Source organism: Chiloscyllium punctatum, chromosome 6 (genome assembly GCF_047496795.1).
Source record: "Chiloscyllium punctatum isolate Juve2018m chromosome 6, sChiPun1.3, whole genome shotgun sequence".
NCBI lineage: Eukaryota > Metazoa > Chordata > Chondrichthyes > Orectolobiformes > Hemiscylliidae > Chiloscyllium > Chiloscyllium punctatum.
The window spans coordinates 75,653,027-75,671,545 of record NC_092744.1 but is presented as its reverse complement, the minus strand read 5'-3'; the positions used below and the strand labels follow the sequence as shown (position 1 = coordinate 75,671,545).

The window sequence follows — 18,519 nt, the reverse complement described above, 5'->3', positions numbered from 1 at the left end:
ACACCCACAAAGGAGTTCCAAGATTTGAGTAGGACTCAAACCTGGAGTTTCTGGCTCAGAGGGACAGATGCTATGAGTGCAATTGAGACTCTTGCTACATATTCTATTCCTGGCTGGATTTCCAAATGCACAGAACAATATTGATGCAACTCATAGCCCTACAAGCACGAAGCTGATAATGTTCACTTTAGAACGAAAAGCTTGCAGTCCATCAATGTGCAACTCGGCTGAGATTATGAATGTTGTTGCTTACTATTCTAAAACATTTACTTAAAAGCCTGAATAGATAGTGACCAAGACCATTCATTTGAAATTTGGCTAATAATCAGTCAGATTAAACTAGGGGGGAGAGATGAATTACTCACAGATTAGATGGATTAGGAATTCTGGTGACATATATTCATGACTTACACATTATTACAAGGCAACAACAAATAATAATAAAAAATTAGCCCTTCCTCCTAACCACATTCTGCTCAGAAATTGGAGGAGGGAAGACAGACGATCCTCTTTGTGCACAATAGGACAATTAAAAGATTATTTAAAGAAGGTTTATAATGTGGCATTGTAACCTTGGGCAGGATTTGCTGTTCGTATATTGTCTCCTTATCACAACCACTAATCTGCTCAGATAGTGACACACGTGGCGACTACAAATTTGTACAATTGCTGACCTGCACTATTCAGTATTTCGGTTGCCCCATTTTAAGACAAAGGCTCTCTCTCTCTCTCTCTCTGACTAACACACCTGAAGAAAGAAAGGAATTGTCAAGAGATTCTTCTATCAAAGCACTTGTCCTTCTTTCAATTTCTGGCAGAGGTTGGATGTTTAAAGTATTCTATTATCTGTTCGGTGTTAAGTCAGGCTGATTGGTAAACTGGAAGATGACTATTTCTATATTGCACAGGATTAAGTGATCTTTCTGAGTCTGTGTCAGCTGCTTATCTCATAGCAAGAAAGCAGATAATTATTTTAAAAATGATGAAATAAGATCTAATCTTTTACATCTGAATGATTATCAACTATTGTGTCCATACTATCTTATTCCAGCGATTTTTGTGTGAAAAATGCAGAAAATGCAATTTTACCATAATTTATATTCCAAAGTTAATCAAATCAGAAAATAGATCTAACCAACATTTTCAAGATTATTAAAGGAATTAACAAACTTGATTTAGGAAAGTTGTTTCCAGGAGCAAGGGGTTGAGATTCTAGGAAAAGTGAAGTTCAGATTATGCAGAAGATTCAAAGAAACATTATCACCCAAAAGGGTAATTGAATTATGAAATAAGTTTCCAGGGAAGAATATCAAAATAATTAGGTGGGATCAAAAGAGATATATTTGCATTCCTTTAGCGAGAGAAGACTGTACGAGTAGGTAAGAAGGTGAACTGGTGAGGCTATATAACTGCAGAGAATGTAGGATTGATGGACCTGATGCAGTAGTAGGCTGAGGGTTGCAAAAATAATGGCATGGTGGCTCAGTGGTTAGCACTGCTGCCTCACAACACCAGGGACCTGGGTTCAATTCCAGCCTTGGGTGACTGTCTCTGCAGAGTTTGTACATTCTCCCTGTGTCTGTGTGGATTTCCTCCCACTGTCCAAGGATGTATAGGCTAGGTGGTTTAGCCATGGTAAATGTGGACTAAAGGGTAGGAAGGTGAGTCTGAGTAAAATGTCCTTCGGAGACTTCATGTAAACTCGATGGGCTGAATAACCTGTTTCTACACTGTAGGGGTTCGAATGCATTCTAGCAATAAGGTTGCTTAATTAGGTGACCTATTCTAAAAATTGGTTTGCTAGATGCAATAAACTTACTCTTAAAATCTCCCGTGCTGTACAATGCTGTGCCATTTTTAGAATGCTTTGATTTGTAGTGTTGAATGTTATGCTACCTTCTAGAACTCTGTACCATGTTCTAGAGTGTTGTGATTCTGTGAATGAAGAGGTTTTAGAGAGTTAAGAACATCACAGGATTTGCCAGTCAGTCTGAGAAAGTGATTGGTGTAACTTCAGCTACTATATCGATATCTAAAAAAGATCCTATTCAACATTAATATTGTAATCATATTCTTGTGTAGGTGCAGCACCACATCATAACACTGCTACAACAGCATAATAATACCCCACCGTGAACACTAACGCACTTTATTGAATCATTTTCCTATATCCTTTGAAATTCAAAACTGTGATAAAGGAATCAGAAGATGTCTTATGTAGTTGAATGTCTTATGTGGTTGTGGTTGTTGGAGGTCAGTCATCTCAGCCCAGGACATCTCTGCAGGAGTTCCTCAGGGTTGTGTACTAGGCCCAACAATCTTCAGCTGCTTCATCAGTGACCCTTTCTCCATCATAAAGTCAGAAGTGGGGACGTTTGTTAATGATTATAAATGTTCAGCACTACAAACACCTCTTCAGATACTGAAGCAGTCCATGTTCAAATGTAACAGTATCTATGTTTGGGCTGACAAATGGCAAGTAATATCCATGCCACAGAAATGCCAGGCAATGGCCATCTCCAATAACAGACAATCTAACAACCACCCCATGACCTTCAACAGCATTATCATCTATGAAATCCAACTCCCTCCCATCAACATCCTGGGGGTTACTGCTGGACCAGAAATTAAAGTGGATTCACCATATAAATATAACAGTTACAAAGGCAAGTCAGAGGCTAGGAGTATTGCAACAGTTAAATCAACTCTTGACTCCCCAAAGCCTGTCCACCAGCTACAAGGCACAAGTCAGGGAGGGAGTGAAATACTCCCCACTCCCCTGGATGGGTGCAGCACTAACAACACTCAAGAAGCTTGACACATCCAGCCCTCTTGACAAGTACTACATTCACAAGTATCTATTCCCTCCACTACTGACATTCAGTAACAGCAATGTGTATTATCAACAAGATGAATTGCAAACATTGGCAATTATCCGTAGCCAGAACCTTCTAAACCCATGACCACTTCCATCTAGAAGGAGAAAGACAGCAGACACACTGGGGCAAGTTTCCATCCAAGACAGTCACCATCTGCACAGTGGCTCAGTGGTTAGCACTGCTGCCTCACAGCACCAGGGTGCCAGGTTCAATTCCAGTCTCAGTGTGTCTGCATGGGTTTCCTCCCACAGTCCAAAGATGTGCAGGGCAGGTGAATTGGCCATGCTAAGTTGTCCATAGTGTTAGGTCCATCAGTCAGAAGGGAATGGGTCTGGGTGGGTTACTCTTCGGAAGGTCAGTGTGGACTTGTTGGAGCGAAGGCCCTGTTTCCGCACTGTAGGGAATCTAAGCTACTCCTGATACTCTGTCGCACCTTGGTCAAGAATGCAGGGTGAAACTTTGACAGGAGGATCTCAGTTCATTGTGAAATCCCCAAGGGTTAAAATTCCTGGAGATAATCACTGACTACAGTAACAATCGCTTTTCTTCTATAGTCTGAGGTGCCTCACAAGAACATTACCAAACAAAATTTGACACTAACCTACAAAAGGCAATATTAGGTTAGGACCAAAATCTTGTTCGGAGAGGTAGGTTTTAAGGAATGCCTTAAAGAGAAACAGAGGTATTTATTCCCAGCACTTTGTCAGACTGACTGAAGAATCCTATAGTGCTTTACAACATAGCCTTCTAAATTTGAAAATGATACCAAATTAGTGATTGGGAAGTCAGTGCTGGAAAGGACTGCAACAATTTGCAAGAAAATCTGAATAAACTTGCATAATAGGCGTGTATTTAGCAAATGAATTTCAATACAGATGACTGTAAGGTACTACATCTTGGCAAATAGTACATCATACAGAGTTTAGAAAATAGGGATGTCATTGGATAGCGTGGCAGCGGGATCTGGGAGTGTGAAGGCACAAGCCTTTTAAAGGAGTGGCACTGGCTCGGTCATTAAAAGAAAGTAAATCAGGAACTAGGATCTATAACTAAAGGGATAGAATTGGAAAATAGAGAAGTCATCAGAAAGATGTGGTGACCAGACTGAACACAATATTCCGAGTGTTTTCCATCAGAAAGATGGTTGCACTGAAGTGAGTGTAAAAAAGATTTGTAAGCAAGAAACAACAAATAGATTTCATCTTCTCTTTCTTAAAAAGAGAAGGCTGATTAATCACCTAATGGAGATCTTTTGCAATATTTAAGAGGTAGAGTAGAACCAGACAGAATGTTTTACACCAATGGACGCAATGGGCACTGTTGTGACTGATGCCAAACTTCAACCAGGGCAGTGATAGAGGCCAGAGAAGTAGGTTGGTGAGACAAGCTAATTGGGTCAGTCAGCAAACCCAGCAATCAGGACACTGGCAGGTTAACTAAACCAGGCAAGTCCTTTCCGTTGGGGAATGAGTTCCTCCACGGGGTGCAGAGTGTCTGACCAAGAGAAACATTTCTCTCTAAGACTGCTGTCTGGCTGCCAGGGTTTCCCACTGGTAGAGTACAAGTGGTGGCACAAGGAGGCCTTTCATTACCATTAACTGGCCACTTAAAAATCTCCAACCAACCAATGGCTTCAGTTATTTACCAGATTACTTTTCCATCATTTCAGCAGCAGTTGTATTTTGATGTGGGAATTAGCATTGCTACTAGCTCACCTTTAATCTATTTAACAGGATTATATTATGTTGAGAAGATGCCGCTATTTAATTACATTTACTTACTTGTTTGTTTCTCAGCCTCATTGCATTATCACACACCTGAGAAGATGAGTGCTCCCCAGATTCAGAAGACCCCTGCTCCCAGCGTCGTTGTCGCCAAGATGAACCCACCACCACCAGCTCCCAAAAACATTGTCTTCAAAAAGACAACCTGTGATAAATCGGTATGTGAACCCCGCCTCCACTCAGCTTTCACGCTTCCTCTCTTACTTTCCCTGATTTCCAGCCTCCGATGTTTCACTGAAGACTCCAATGCCACAGTAATAACTTCGAGATGTGGTGACAATTCAGGCTGTGTGAGCAGTTTGATGTTAGGGAAAGGACACAGCCAGGAAAATGAAATCGCAGTCCTAACATTTAACCAACTGTGCAGATGTATTTAATTAATTACTCAATAACTTAGTTAAAATATAGCAGAAACAAAAATCATTCTAGTGTAACACCAATTCCTAAGTGTGGTATGAGATGCATGTAAATCATGGTGCTGTAATTGATCATGTCTCGAACATCAATAGGAGAGAAGACTCCAGTCTAATGTGAGCTTAGACCATCCACTAGAATTCTGCATTTGATATTTGTTGTGCAAATGTGAATAAAAGCGTGGTGGTATGATGGCTCAATGGTTAGCACTGCTCCCTCTCAGAGTCAGAGACCCCTGTTCAATTCCAGCCTCGGCGACTGTCTGTGTGGAGTTTGCACATTCTCCCCGTGTCTGCATAGGTTTCCTCCCACATTCCAAAGACATGCAGGTTAGGTGAATTGGCCATGCTAAATTGCCCATAGTGCTCAGGGCTGTGTAGGCTAGGTGCATTGGTTAGGGGAAATGTACAGTATTAGGGTAGAGGAATGAATCTGGGTGGGATACTGTTTGGAGGGTCGGTGTGGACTTGTTGGGCCAACTGGCCTGTTTCCACACTGTCGGGATTCTATGATAAATCTCACTAAAGGATTTAAGCACATAGTCCAAATGGTCTCTTAAATGTAAAGCACTTTGGTCATGAATGAATTATGCAATTTTAGATGTCCAGATTTGCAGATTAAAATTAAAATTAAAAAATTATTCTTTTCAATTTTTTGAAGATGTAAAATATTTCATGATATCATTCAAAGAATAGGAAAAGTGAGTTCTCCTAGCCAATGTCTTTCTCTTAATCAATGAGAAATTAGCAATTTTGCTTTAGTGGAACTTTATTTTGGTGAGAATTGGTTGTCATTAAAACCACTTTTAAAAAAAAAACTTCATTGGCCGTGAAATACTTTGTGATACCTTGAAATTGTGTAAGCATTTTTTTATATATATATTTTTATTAAGAAAAAAATAGATTTTTAAATATTACAACAAATACAAAATAATGCAATTCAAAATAGTACAAAACTAAACCAAATAATTTTAAAAATTCCCAACCCACCCTCCTTTACGAATGTATAAACATATATAGAGAAATGTAAAATTTAAAAAAACCTAAACGAGCTATTTAACTAAATAAATAAGTACCTAACAACAAACAAATAAATAGCAATAACTCAGCCCAGCCAAACAAAACACTCATACATTCACAGTTCCTCCTCCCTGGATATTGGACTCATGAAACACAATCGTTACGGCTATATAAAAGCCCTTGTTAGTGTAGCAAATAAATCTGTGTCCAGGTATTTCAAAAAGGGTTGCCATGTCTTGTAAAAATTCTCAGTTTTGTGGTGGACCATATTTGTGAGAAAATCCAGGGGAATATGCTCCATAACGATCTTCCGCCAACCCGACAAGCCTAGGGGGTTTTTCGGATATCCAACCTAGTAAGATATTCTTCCTTGCACAGAACGTAAGAATATTGAAAAGTTTTTTCTTATGTGCATCTGCAGGAAATACAATGGGTAGACCCAAAAGGAGAGAAATAGGGTCCTTCTCTGCCCCTACACCTAAAATCCTCTGCATTGCACTCACCACAGCGCTCCAATATATTTGAAGCCTGTCAGAAGACCAAAGACTATGGGTAAGAGTGCCTGTGCAGAACTTGCACTTGGGACATGCTGAAGATACCCCTGGCTTAAATTTTGACAAACGGTCTGGGGCTAAGTGGACCCTGTGGACAATCTTTAATTGTAAAGCATGGGTCCTATTGCAAATTGATATCTTCCTTGCATTCTCCCAAATATCCTCCCATGCCTCTGAAGAAACTTCAACACCCAGCTATCTTTCCCACATCTTGCAGAGTCGATCAGACTCATCTGAGGTGGCACCCCCCCAATTGGTGATATAGAGTACTGACAGAGAGTGTACTCTTAGCCCTTAGTACCCCTCTTTCTATGTCAGGTTTGTAGGGATCACAAAAAGTGTGGTTTTTTTTAAAATCCCTAACTTGAAAAAAACCGAAACAGGTCTCTATTAGGTAACTCGTACTTCCGTACTAATTGATCGAAGGACATCATTACATCTCCCTCAAATAAATCACCCATGCAAGATACACCCCTAGCTGCCCAACATTTAAATCCTGAATCTATCATACCCGGTTGAAAACTCGGCATACCCACTAAAGGTGTAAACAAAGATGTTTTGCCAATATTACCTTCCCTCTGCCGAATTGCCCTCCATGCTTTAACAGCATTCATGACTATTGGGTTATGGCAATATTCCCTAACTGTCCTCACCTTGTCCAAAAACAGCAAACTGGTAAGGGGGCACTTTGCCTGGGAGGCTTCAATATCTAGCCATATTGAAAGAGGGTCCCCACAAACCCAATTACTCACATAGGTCAAAAGCGAGCTTAGTTAGTAATTTTTAATGTCCGGAAGGTCTACTCCCCCCAATCTGTGAGGCAACTGCAGTTTGGCTAATTTAATGAGGGGCTGTTTACGGTGCCAGATAAAGGAGCTGAACCAAACGTATAGTCTCCTGAGTGTTTGTTTATTGAAAATCAGGGGGAGCATCCGTATCGGGTATAACAAACAAGGGAGAATATTCATCTTAATAAGCGCTATCTGACCTAACCATGAGACTGGAAGTGCCTCCCATTTTTGGAGATCTTGTTTAATTTTTTCAAATAATTGAGTAAAATTGGCTTTGAACAGCCAATCCAGAACTGGAGTAATGAATATGCCCAAATACACAAAACCCCCCGTGACCACCGAAATGGGAATCTATAGTCACTCTCAAGAGCCAACTCTTTCGTAAGACCACCCATAGGCATAACCTCTGATTTAGCAAAATTAATCTTATACCCTGAAAAAGTGCCAAACGCGTGAATGCATTGTATCAGGCAAGGCACTGAGACTACTGGATTTGTCAAGAAAATTAGAACATTGTCTGCATATGGTGAAATCTTATGTAATTTTGACCCCACTTCTGGAGCTGATATATTGAGATCCCCACGAATGGCCTCTGCCAACGGTTCAATCACCAATGTAAAATGTAATGGTGACAGGGGACAGCCCTGCCGGCTGCCCCTAGAAATATTAAAATTGCTTGATCGTACCCCGTTGGTAATGACCGCCGCGAGAGGTACACTGTAGAGAACCTTTACCCATCTTATGAAAACTTTGCCAAGACCAAACTGGTCTAGAGTATAGAAAAGGTACGGCCACTCAACCCAGTCAAATGCCTTCTCTGCATCTAAAAAAATCACCAATCCCTGTATTGACTGCTGTTGGCATGCTTGAATTATGTTAAGCAGCCTCCTAACGTTATTGGAGGATCTGCGACCCTTTATGAAGCCCATCTGATCCTCTTTAATAATAGAGGGTAACACAGTCTCCAGCCTTAACGCAAGAGCCTTAGAGAGAATCTTAAAGTCCACATTTAAGAGCGAGATGTATGAAGCACAGTCTTCCGGATCCTTCCCTTTTTTAAGGATAAGTGAAATATTGGCCTCTCTCAGAGATGGTGGAAGACAATCATGACTGTATGATTCATTAAACATATTCAGCATCGGGCCTGACAGTATACTTATAAATTCCTTATAGAGTTCACTGGGAAGTCCATCAGGACCGGGCGCCTTTCCACTCTGAAGCTGCCTCACAGCTTCCTGCACTTCTTGCTCTGATAATGGAGCATTGAGAAAGGGCTGTTGATCGGGAGTCACACCCAGGAGCTTCAGATCTCTAGAAAAGGATTCCATTTTGGCCTGCCCCTCCTCACAATTCTCAGACTGATATAACTTAGATTAGAATCTCTGGAATACCACATTAATCTTTTTAGAATCACATGTTAGGTTCCCAGACCCTTCCCTAATCGCTGTAATGGTTTGTGGGGCACTTCTCTTTCTGGCAAGGTATGCTAAGTATTTGCCTGGTTTGTCACCATGCTCGTATAAACTTTGCTTTGCAAAAGCTAGCTCTTTCTTTGGCATCTGCGTGAGCACAGAATTTAGTGTAGACCGCAGTGCCGTAATCCTCTGTAGTTTGACCAACGAGAGTCTGTCAAAATAGGCCTTCTCAGCTGCCTTCAACCGTGCTTCAAGGAGATGTCGCTGCTCGCCCTTCTGTCGCTTCCTACTTGTGGAATATGAAATAACTAACCCCTTGGCATAAGCTTTGGCAGTTTCCCAGAGAACAGATGAGCTATCAACCGAGCCTATGTTGATGTCTAGGAATGCCTGAAATTCCCTAGAGAAATAATCCACAAACTTACTGTCCATGAGCATAAAGGGGTCCATTCGCCAGTACTTTGAATCCACTGTAACATCCTTAATCTTAACCATGAGGTACACTGGAGGATGATCAGAGATGGCAATATTACCAATTGTACAGGATGCCACCAGATCCAGGGTTACCGCAGGGGTCAGAAAAAAATCAATCCTCGTGTGACATCTGTGCGGATTGGAGAAAAACATGAAATCCCTACCTGTAGGGTGGAGACACCTCCAGATGTCCACCAATCCTAATTCCCCACACAAACCCAATAACTGTTTAGTTTGTGCAGAGGATATCGAGGGACCTTTAAGCAACCTGTCTACTGTGGGGTCCATGAGGCAGTTAAAATCTCCCCCTATAATGATGTGCCGAGACTTGAGACTTATCAGTTTAGAAAAAGCATCTACTAAGAATTTAAGAGGATGAGCTGGGGGATAATAAACATTTAAAATACCATATTCTTCCCTATTTATCAAGGCTTTAAGAATTACAAACCTCCAATATGTGTCTTTAACACATTCCAACAATTTAAATGAGAGATTTTTCCTAACCAATATAGCCACTCCCCTACTTCTGCTTTTAAATGATGAAAAATAAACTCGGTCAAAGCCATTTTGCTGTAATTTCAGATGCTCCTTGTCATCCAAATGTGTCTCCTGTAACAAAGCAATATCCACCTTCTCCTTTCTAAGACTCAAGAGTACGTTCTTCTTCTTAATTGGTGAATGACTTCCCTTGATATTCCAGGTACACCATTTAATCAAATCATTAGCCATAATCTTCTGCAATTACATTTAAATTCCAAAGAAGAGGAACCCGAACCACAAATTGCTGAGCCTTAGTGTCGCATGGTCCACCAAATATAAAAACTTCATTAATTAAAACCACTACATTTAACAAACATACAAAATTATTAAAAATAAAAAACAACAAAAACCAGAAAACAAACCAACATATAAAGCGCCAATAGCGCTGAGTAGGGAAACTCATCCTCTGCCCAGAGGGGGCAACTACCCATCCCGAACTGCCTATAAATAGGCATCTAACCATCTCGACCATCTTCACTTCTCCCAGCTAGAGCCGCATCGCAAGCACAAGCTAAAAGAATAAACACTCCATAGAATATCAATATGAATAAAAATAATTCTTTTATTAAAAAAGGGGAATAAATACCCCACTCATCCTTTGGTATGTCTAACTTAGAAATTTAAAATGTACATCTTAACCACTGCCAGACATAGTTTGAACCAAATTATTATCAATAGAGGTAAAAAAAGGGGAAAAACAAAGCTCCAACCGGATTTCCTCCATTTCTTTTACAGAATGATAAACACATACCCAAGCAACAATATTTATACACACTACAATTGTTTAACTTAGGTTAGTTTTTCTACAAAGTCTCTTGCCTTCTCCGATGTGTCAAAGAGATGCATGGATCCATCTAAGGTGATCCGAAGCACTGCCAGATATCTCAGGGAGTACTGAATCCCAAGCTCCTTCAGTCTTCTCTTGACACCATCATACGATTTTCGTTTCTGGATCACCGCCGCTGAAAAGTCCTGAAAAAACATGATCTTAGACCCCTCGTAAATTAGGGCCTTTGGCTCCTTCCCCTGGAGTCTGGAAGCCTCCATGACTCTCTCCTTATCTCGGTAATGATGGAACACCACCAGGAAAGGACAAGGGCGTTGACCCAGACCCGATCTCCGTGCTGCGACCCGGTGTGCCCTCTCTATCTTCAATCCTCTCAGGCCAGTCTCCAAGTCAAGGAATTTCGGAAGTCAATCTTCAAAAAATTCCGCAGGTTGCTCACCTTCCTTACCCTCAGGCAGACTGATGATCTGAATGTTTTTTCTCCTGCCCCTGTTTTCAAGATCATCCACTTGGTCATGCAAATTATGAACCTGCATCTTCAGGACTTGAATCTCTTCCTTGAATGAACTGGCATCAGCTTCCACATCTGTGACCCTGTGCTCCACCTCATCCGTCCTCTTCTCCAGGTCTCCCAGCTGCTGCTCATGCTTCTGCAGCATGAGAGAGACTGGAGCCAGCTTCTCTTCAATCTATTTCCCCAACATCTCGCGAGATTTCGAGAGCTGGTTCACCAGGTCCTGGAGAGTAATCTGCTCTGAGGCTGCTGCAGGCCCGGCCTCAGATGCTCCTCCTCCCTTTTTAGGCATTTCTGGACAGCTGAAAATACAGGTAAGTCAATTTTTAAATGTTTCTTGGGGCTCCACAATCTTTCCAATGCCCCAAGAAATCCTGATGACCTGGGTTGGGTGAGTTAAAGGACCGTCCTGCTCCTGCTGCGATGCGAAGCTCTGCAGTGTGATCTTCTCAGATCGCCGCCATATTAGATCCCCCGTGTAAGCATTGTTTAACTGTTTTCTCTTTCTCTCTTTCTTTCACAGTTCTTTCTTTCCCTTTTTATAAATTGCAAGGACATTATTCTCAAACGAAGCCTGTTTTAACCTTAAGTCATGAATAACACATAAAGCAAAGTTATGTTACATGGAAGCAGAGGTCATTGTTGTGACAGGCAGAGGATGTAATTCGTAATGACCGTCTCAGTCTCAGATTGACCTAACACTGTTTTATCACTACTTTCACAGATTGCTGTCTACTTGGGCAAGAGAGACTTTGTGGATCATGTCACCCACACTGATCCTGTTGGTAAGTGTATGTTCTGAAAGAAAACTTGTTTTGCAATACCAAGAGATTCTACACTTTGTACCCATTAAAATCGCAATTCTTTTTGCCACTGTAAAGAAAATTGACCGGATGCTTTTAGGTAGCAAGTATGCACTATCCCATAATGACTATGTTCCTTAATGTTAACGGATAATTTATTCACATAAAATTGACAGACATGCATTGTAGTTTTCCAGTTAAGTGTTTGTTAGCCTGCATTAGAAAGAACTTAAGCCAACTTCTTCCATCTTGATCATTAAAGTAAACACTGTATGTAGCGATATTTAGAAATGTCACTATAGCCATGAGAGGAAAAGCTGATAGGATCAGCATAGAGTGGACAGCAAAATGCAGAAAACCATGGACTGTTTCAGACAGGGTATCTGGAGCGTCAGTCAAATCAACATTGCTGTCAACTTCATCAGTTTTATTATGGAGATTCTACAGTGAAACAAACGTTTGGGGGCAGAGCCACGAAGCACTGCTGAGCCATGAGATTTGCATTGTGAATGATTATGAGCTGAGTGTTACAAACAGAGCATTTACATCTGCTCAAAAAAATCAACCTGATGTTTCCACCAAAATAACACTTTCCTAAATGGACACTGAGAAAACAAAACTGTTGTGCAATACACCTTCTGAACAAAGCTCAGGAAAAAGCTGCTGCTATTGACAGTTCAGCAGTGCAATTTTATAAAAACAATGTACAACAACAGTAAATTCCAAACATAATATAATTTAATATATTTCACATTATTACCATTCCTCAACACAATCCTCCACAATATTATTCTTCCTTAATACAATACATTCTTCCTTAATACAGAATAACTCCTTTGCAGACTCTTTAATATAGCCTGAGAGTCTTTAATATAGTCCTGAGACTAGCCCAAGCCTAGTCACACATGAGGCGCACAAACATATCCCCAGTAACTCTCTCCACAGCTAGACTTTCCTGGAACAGTCTGCTAGCCTATTGCCAGAAGCTATAGCTTGAAGCAACCAGTCCAAATCAAGCATGGCTGACCTGAATACTCCCCTACTCTTATTACTTGCTATGGGGGTATCAGGAGGATTTTGGTCATACAAAGAACAAAGAGCAAAGAAAATTACAGCACAGGAACAAGCCCTTTGGCCCTCCAAACCTGTGCTGATCCAGATCCTCTGTCTAAACCCGTTACCTATTTTCCAAGGATCTATATCCCTTTGCTCCCTGCCCATTCATGTATCTGTCTCAATACATCTTAAATGACGCTATCACACCCGCCTCTATCACCTCTGCTGACACCACATTCCAGGCACCCACCACCCTGTGCACGAAGAACCTTCCACACATACTTCCCTTAAACTTTTCTCCGCTCACCTTGGACTCGTGACCCCTAGTAATTGAGTCCCCTACCCTGGGAAAAGGCTTCTTATTATCCACCCTATCTATAATCTCTCATGATTTTATAAACCTCAATTAGGCCCCCTTCAACCTCTGTCTTTCTAATGGATGTTATGAATGTATCTTCTCTGAGCTCGAACCTGGAGCTCCTAGCTCTGAGCCAGTGATACTACCCATTGTGCCACAAGACTTCCCTCCCAATAAAACCCAACCTAAAAATATCAAAATACCATAATTCTAACACAATAGATCTATATATTGCAACCAATATCATGCAGTTCCTATAGAATCCAATCCCAATGCAATTCAACTCCAAAGAAACCTATCCCCAATGTAATCAATGCACATTACAGATCTTTATTGCTATATTTTCCACATCTCCCAAATAAGACATCTATAAAATTAATCAGGGGAGAAACCTGTTTATTTAGCCCTACTTTTACCAATACTCCGTGGACTTTGTTAATTCCTAATGGGTGTATGCCACCAACTGTAACCTCTGCCACCCATACTGGGTCCTTCATTGATTTGATCAAGGAAACCTGAACAGGCTACTTAGGTAACTGCCTGTGCCTCAGCAAATCAATGAACTCTTTACATTGCTGCCAGAATCAACACTGCGTGGACATCACACTCCCTAAAATACAAAACTTCTCTTATTTAATCCACCCCCAAAAAAATCCATCTCATGTAATCCAACTCCAATAATAGTGTACCTCCGATACCACACAACAACCAGGACAGATTGTTGGCAGTATTGGCAGTTAGTACCATAACACATAACATTTCAAGATTGGTGAATGGGAAAGTTGGTGCTGATTCTACCCAGAATGATAGAGCTAAAGAGAAGCCCCAGGGTTGGTGCAGAATGATCTACAGAGTATTTCTGATAGGGGATCTTGTACTGAACTGGATGAATCATAGTGTTCTGAGCTGGTTCATGGGAAAGCTGTTGTTGAAAGAACCAAACAGCATGATCAAATCTGGTTGCAGTAACTGATCTTATCTGATTTATTTGCAGATGGTGTGCTTGTATTGGACACTGGTTACATTAAGGATAGAAAAGGTGAGAAATCCCACTGTAATGTTGAAAAAAAAATGATTGTCTTGACCATTTGCTCAGACTCTTGCTTTTCTGTAAAAGTTTTGTGTCCTGAGAAATAAGATCAACGGATATTTATTACTTGAGGGTTAACATAATATTTTTGATCAAAAATACAACACCTTGCACTTTCAAGTACAGATTATGCTTCATAAACACAGAACCTCTGAGACACAAAACTTCACAAACGCTCAGAGTCCTGACACCAAAACCAAACTTTACTCAGAGTGGTATGGGCGTGGAATGCCTTAACTGCTAATGTAGTCAACTCAGCCACATTAGGGAGATTTAAACGATCCTTAGAAAAGTACATGGATGATTTTGGGATAGTGTAGGGGGACGAGCTGAGAATAGTTCACAGGTCGGCGCAACGTCGAGGGCCGAAGGGCTTGTTCTGCGCTGTATTGTTCTATGTTCTGTTTTCTAAACCCTTATTACATTCACTGAAACCTGGATAAATTGGTCCTTATGTATACAGAATGCTCACACACACACTGACACTCACACACACACTGACACACACTGACACTCACACGCACTGAACCTCACACACACTGTAACCTGACATTCACTAAATCCTCAAACGCTGTACTTTTATTGGTCGATTAAACATGATCAAGCTGTGTTTAAAATAAATTGCTGAAGAACTCTAGCTCATTTCATTTGACTTCCAATAACACATTGATAGCCTTTTGTAACCTGCTCAGATGTACACATAATGACCCATGCATGAGCATTTAAAGACCATATCTCCTGCATGAGCGAGTGAAAATGGACAACATTGAATTGAATAAAACAAAGAACTACAGATGTTGAAGATCTGAAACAAAAACAGAAATTACTGGAGAAACTCTGAAGAAGGGTCACTGGACATGAAATGTTAACGGTTTTTTTACCCTTCTGTTTTGTTTCTCTGTGTTCTGTTGAGTTTCTCTAGCAATTTCTCTTTTTGTTTAACACCATTGAAGTGTTGGGACAGGCACTAATGGCTACATTGTGCGGTCATTTTGAGGTTTCAAAACAAGTACCAACCATGCCAATTTTTCTATGGAAGATTCTGCACCCTACTCTCACAATTATTCTTAACACTGCTAAATTCCTGAGGTCTATTTTTTACAAACCAGGATGGATATTTTGAACAAGTTTAAGACTCCTGGAAAATATGAACTCAGGGCCTGCTAAAGAAGACATTGCAGAAAGCAGAATGGACGGACATTTTAGCAACTTGTAATACGTCAATTTTTAAAAAGTCATTCAGTGGAATTAGGAGGACTATGACACTTCCTAATCATATTTGCAATCATACACTGCTCTATATAGTTTATTCTAAGCTTCTCCTGTGTTTCACTGGGGACCACTGCTTGTGTGGTGGTCATTCTGCTATAACGCAACAGTTGTGTTCCTCTGAAACCTCGAGCTGCAGAAAGTCACACTCTGGAAAATCAGACTGTAGATGATCGCTATACCCATTCATTAGAAAGTTTGCGTTATCCAAGCGGCATCCACAATTTGTCAATCACATTATAGCTAATTCACATTGACAAAACGCACATTATACCAGAACAACCTGTAATTGTCTGCAAATTTCCATTTCTCATCAGATGAACTATCTGTCACAGTGAATGACTGGCCCACCCTAGGTGTGTCCATGAAGCCTTGGCAAGGTTGTACTGATCCTTTGGGTCTCTTCAATTAAGTGTGCACTGGCTAGGCCCGATCACAGAGCTGGTTAAGTTTAGACCCCTTGGGACTCTTCAGGCTTGGGCCAGCATAATTCTGATAGACTGAAGGCAGGTGTCCTGCATTCCAATCCACCAGTTCAACTGTTTGGCTGACAGTTTTTTGAAGCTTTTATCTGAGGCAAATCTCGTTCCATCCATAGCTGCAACCAGATAACTGAGCATTTCCATTTGCAAGAGCTGCACATTCAAGCCACATCTGCTAAAGCCTTCACAGAACACATCCCCAGTAGGAGTGGATGAAGGGATAACCATACTATCATGACTCTTTTTTATTACTCTTTCACAGGATGTGGGTATTTCTGGCAGGGGCCAACATTTACTGCCCATCCCTAATTGCCCTGAGAAGATGGCTGCGAGCTGCCTTCTTCAACCAATGTAGACTTTGGGGTGTAGGGTTAACTACTAGGAAGGAAGTTCTATGATTCTGAGCCCTCGATAATGAAGGAATGCTGATATAGTTTCAAATCAGGATGGTGTGTAGCTTGGAGGGGAACTTACAGGTTGTGATGACCTCAATTATCTTCTTGCTGGCAGTGGTCATGGAATTAAAATTGCTAACTAAAGAGCACTGGTGAATTTTTAAAAAATGCATCTTGTAGATGTTATACACCACTGCTTCTGAGCAGCAGTGGTGAGGAGAATAAATGTTTAAAACGTTGGTTGGGGTACTAATCAAAAGACTGCTTTGTTCTAATGGTGTCAAGCGTCTTGAGCATTATAGGAGCTAACCCTTTCGAGACTAATTGGGAGTATTCAATCACACTCCTGACTTGAGCCTTGTAGATGGTGTAAAGATGTTGTGGAGACAGGGAGTGAGCTGGTCACTGTAGAATTTCTAACCTCTAACCTGCTCTTGTAGCCACTGTATTTAAATAGTCAGCTGAGTTCAATTTCTGTCCAGTAATGGCCCCCAGATGGTAGATAGTGAGGATTTAGTGATGGTAATGCCAAAGGCTATCAAAGGCAATGGTTAGGGTTAGCTGTCTCTGTTGGAGATGGCATTGCCTGGCACCTGTGGGCATGAATGTTATTTGCTACTTAACCGCCCAACCCTGGACATTGCACATATGGACAAAGGCTGCTTCAGTATTTGAGGAGTGACAAATGGTGCTGGACATTGTGCAATCATCAGCAAACATCCCCACTTTGATCTTTTGATGGAGGGAAGGTGAAAATGTTTGAACTTAGGACACTCCCGTAAGGACTGTCCATAGTAATGTTCTGAGGCTGAGAAATTGGCCTTCAACAACCACAACCATCTTCCTTTATGCTAGGAATAACTCCAACGGGTGAAGAGGTTTCCTGTTGATTCTCATTGACCCATTTGCTGGGGCTTCTTGATGCCATACTTTGTTATATGTGGACACACAGACTGCAATGAGGTCAGGAGCTTAATGATCCTGTCAAAACACAAACTGAGCATCAGTGAGCAAGTTATTGTTGAGTAAGTACTGCTGGATAACACTGTAAATGATCATTTCCATCACTTTACTTAGGATCGAGACTAGACAGATAGGGCTGTAATCGGCCAGTTTGGTTTGGGCAATTTACGACATGGTTGGGTATATGCCAGTTATAGCTGTACCAGGGTCACAAGTCTTCAGTAGTATTGCTTGAAAGTTGTCAGGTCCCATAGTCTTTGCAATGTACAGTGCTTCCAACTGTTTCTTGATATCACTTGGAGTGACTCAAATTGGCAGAATCATAACAATTCCATAATGGTGGGGACCTTTAGAGGAGGCCGAGATGGACCATTCACTCGGCACTTCTAGCTGAAGATGGGTGAAAATACTTCAGCCTTATGTTTTGCATGATGTTCTGTGCTCCCCCATCATTGAGGATGAGGTTTTTTTGGAGTCCCATCTGATGGTGAGTTTTCAATTGTCCATCACCATTCACAACTGAATGAGGCAGGACTGCAGCTCTTTAATGACTGTAGGATCGCTTAGCTCTGTCTACTGTGTGCTGCTGTGCTGCTTTGCACACAAGTAGTCCTGTGTGATAGCTTCTCTAGGTTGACACCTCATTTTTAGGTTTTCCTGATGCTGCTTGTAGCATGCCTACCTGTACTCCCTATTGAAGGAGGCCTGATCTCCCACCATAATGGTAATGGTAGACAGAGGGGGATGCAGTGCACTACAATTCTGCTGCTAATGGCCTATAGTGCCTCACTGATGTCCAGTTTTACCTTGCTAGATCTATGTCAGGAATTGTTGAAAGATGTACAAGATGTTGATCCTCAAGCAGAAAGAATTAATGGGAGTGCTGAAATGAAGAAGAGGAAGCAGTAGGTCTGAAACCTTGATCTATCTGC

General features: G+C 41.1%; 1 protein-coding gene across 1 annotated transcript in view; it reads left to right on the top strand.

Annotated features, from left to right (window-relative positions):
• Positions 1–634: 634 nt before the first annotated feature.
• Positions 635–18,519, top strand: part of LOC140479097 (beta-arrestin-1-like) — a 39,223-nt gene continuing 21,338 nt past the window's right edge. The window contains exons 1-4 of the mRNA XM_072572965.1: positions 635–820; positions 4,676–4,821; positions 11,896–11,956; positions 14,383–14,427. Of these exons, the coding sequence (XP_072429066.1) occupies positions 4,705–4,821; positions 11,896–11,956; positions 14,383–14,427 (223 nt within the window). The 5' untranslated portion in view covers positions 635–820; positions 4,676–4,704. The remainder of the gene's footprint in view (positions 821–4,675; positions 4,822–11,895; positions 11,957–14,382; positions 14,428–18,519) is intronic.